A 1,976-nucleotide genomic window follows, 5' to 3' on the forward strand; every position below is an offset into this window, starting at 1 on the left:
CACAAGGAAGAAATTATAATACTCTTTTGCTTCATACCCTCCCTTGGTTTCCCATTGCCCTTAGAAATTCCTTGCCTTGTCCTAGAATTCTCTGGTTTACCCAGTTACTGCCTTTACCCCTCCAAACACATCTTGAGCCAAATAAATGCAGACAAATAGTCACTAATTTTAAATGCTATGTTCCTTTTCTAGATTTTCCGACTCTCAGCCAGAGCTCATATCAGTACCTGGTAAATGGGAAACCAAAACAACGTGACTGAATTCATTCTTTTGGGTCTTACGAAAAACCCAGAGCTGCGGAAAATATTTTCTACTGTATTTCTAATCATATATGTGACCACCATGTTGGGAAACCTACTCATTGTGGTAACTATGACTGCAATTCAGAGTCTGAGGTCACCTATGTATTTTTTCCTTACTTACTTGTCCCTAACCGATGCCATCTTTTCTTCCGTCATCACCCCCAAGATGATTGTGGATTCCTTCTCTGAGAGTACTACCATCTCCCTCAAAGGCTGCATGACCCAGCTCTTTGCAGTACACTTCTTTGGTGGGGTGTCGATCATCCTTCTCATTGTGATGGCCTATGACCGCTATGTGGCCATCTGTAAGCCCCTGCACTACATGACTACCATGAGTCCTCGGGTGTGCTGCCCGCTGCTGGGAGGGGTCTGGGTGGGAGGATTTTTGCATGCAATTACACAGCTCCTCTTCATGTTCCAAATACCTTTCTGTGGTCCCAATGTCATTGATCACTTTATGTGTGATTTGTTTCAACTGCTGACACTGGCCTGCATGGACACCCGCATCCTGGGCTTCTTGGTCATCCTCAATAGTGGGGTGATGTGTGTGACCATCTTTCTTATCCTCATTGTCTCCTACATGATCATCCTCTGCTCCTTGAAGTCTTGTAGCTCTGAAGGGCGACACAAAGCCCTGTCTACCTGTGGCTCCCACCTCACAGTGATCGTCTTGTTCTTTGTGCCATGCATTTTCTTCTATGTAAGGCCTGTAGCCATTTATCCCATAGACAAGGCAATGGCTGTGTCGGATATCATCACACTCATGTTAAATCGCTTAATCTACACCCTGAGGAATGCAGAGGTGAAAAATGCCATGAAGAAACTTTGGATTCAACGAGAGACTTTAGTTCGCAAGTAATTGTCATCATGCCGATAGCATTATGAGTTTCCCAATAAACAGCATCATTTTCTACAAGATGTGTGAGAAATAAAACTGCCCATGTTCCAGAAGAATCCAGAGATATCTTTTAAAAATATAAGTCTGATTTATTATTTAGGGTATTTACAATATAGAGATTATGATACTCTTTTATACACTTCCTCAGCTTCTCACTGCCTTAGGAAATTCCTTTCCTTGTTCTAGAATTTCCTGATTAATCTGATAACTGTCTCTACCTTCCCAAACACATTAAGAGCTCCCCGTCTCCTCTCCTCAGCCATGTTGGGTTTTTTCACCTGTAGCTAGGCCTATCTAAGCCCTTTCTCACCACAGTGACTTTGCATTTGCTGGGCTCTCTACCTGGAAACAAGCAGTCATATTCTGTCTTACATTGATTTCACTTCCTCTGAGAAGCCTTCCCCAGCAACTCTATTAAAAGAATCTTTCACTCCTGCCATTATTATCTGTCTCAACATCTGCTTAATTTCCTTACAGCTATGATCAAAAGTGTAACTACTTTTGTATAGTTATCAGTTGACTCCTGTGACTTTCCATCTTCCTCTCTAGATTGAAAGCCTCTGAGGGAAGGACTTTTGTTTTATTGATGCCTGGAACCAATTTATTTTCAATACCTGTCTGTTGAATGATTATAGAAGACAAGCGCCTTTCCTTTTCAAAAGAGCCAAATTCTGATGATTAGGGAGACAGTTAATAAGCAATTAAAAATAAACAAAAAAACCAAAGGGTGATCAGTACAACAGATTTAATGGGAATGGGGTGCTTTGATTATTTCT

The 1,976-nt window shown here is 41.5% G+C and overlaps 1 protein-coding gene across 1 annotated transcript; it reads left to right on the plus strand.

Moving 5' to 3' along the window:
• Window positions 1-203: 203 nt before the first annotated feature.
• On the plus strand, window positions 204-1,161 carry LOC135232037 (olfactory receptor 4C6-like). Its single transcript, XM_064289317.1, has one exon. The coding sequence runs from the start codon at window positions 235-237 to the stop codon at window positions 1,159-1,161; it is 927 nt and encodes a 308-aa protein (XP_064145387.1). The 5' UTR covers window positions 204-234.
• The last annotated feature ends 815 nt before the right edge of the window (window positions 1,162-1,976 follow it).

This window comes from Loxodonta africana, chromosome 7 (genome assembly GCF_030014295.1).
Source record: "Loxodonta africana isolate mLoxAfr1 chromosome 7, mLoxAfr1.hap2, whole genome shotgun sequence".
NCBI classification, from domain to species: domain Eukaryota; kingdom Metazoa; phylum Chordata; class Mammalia; order Proboscidea; family Elephantidae; genus Loxodonta; species Loxodonta africana.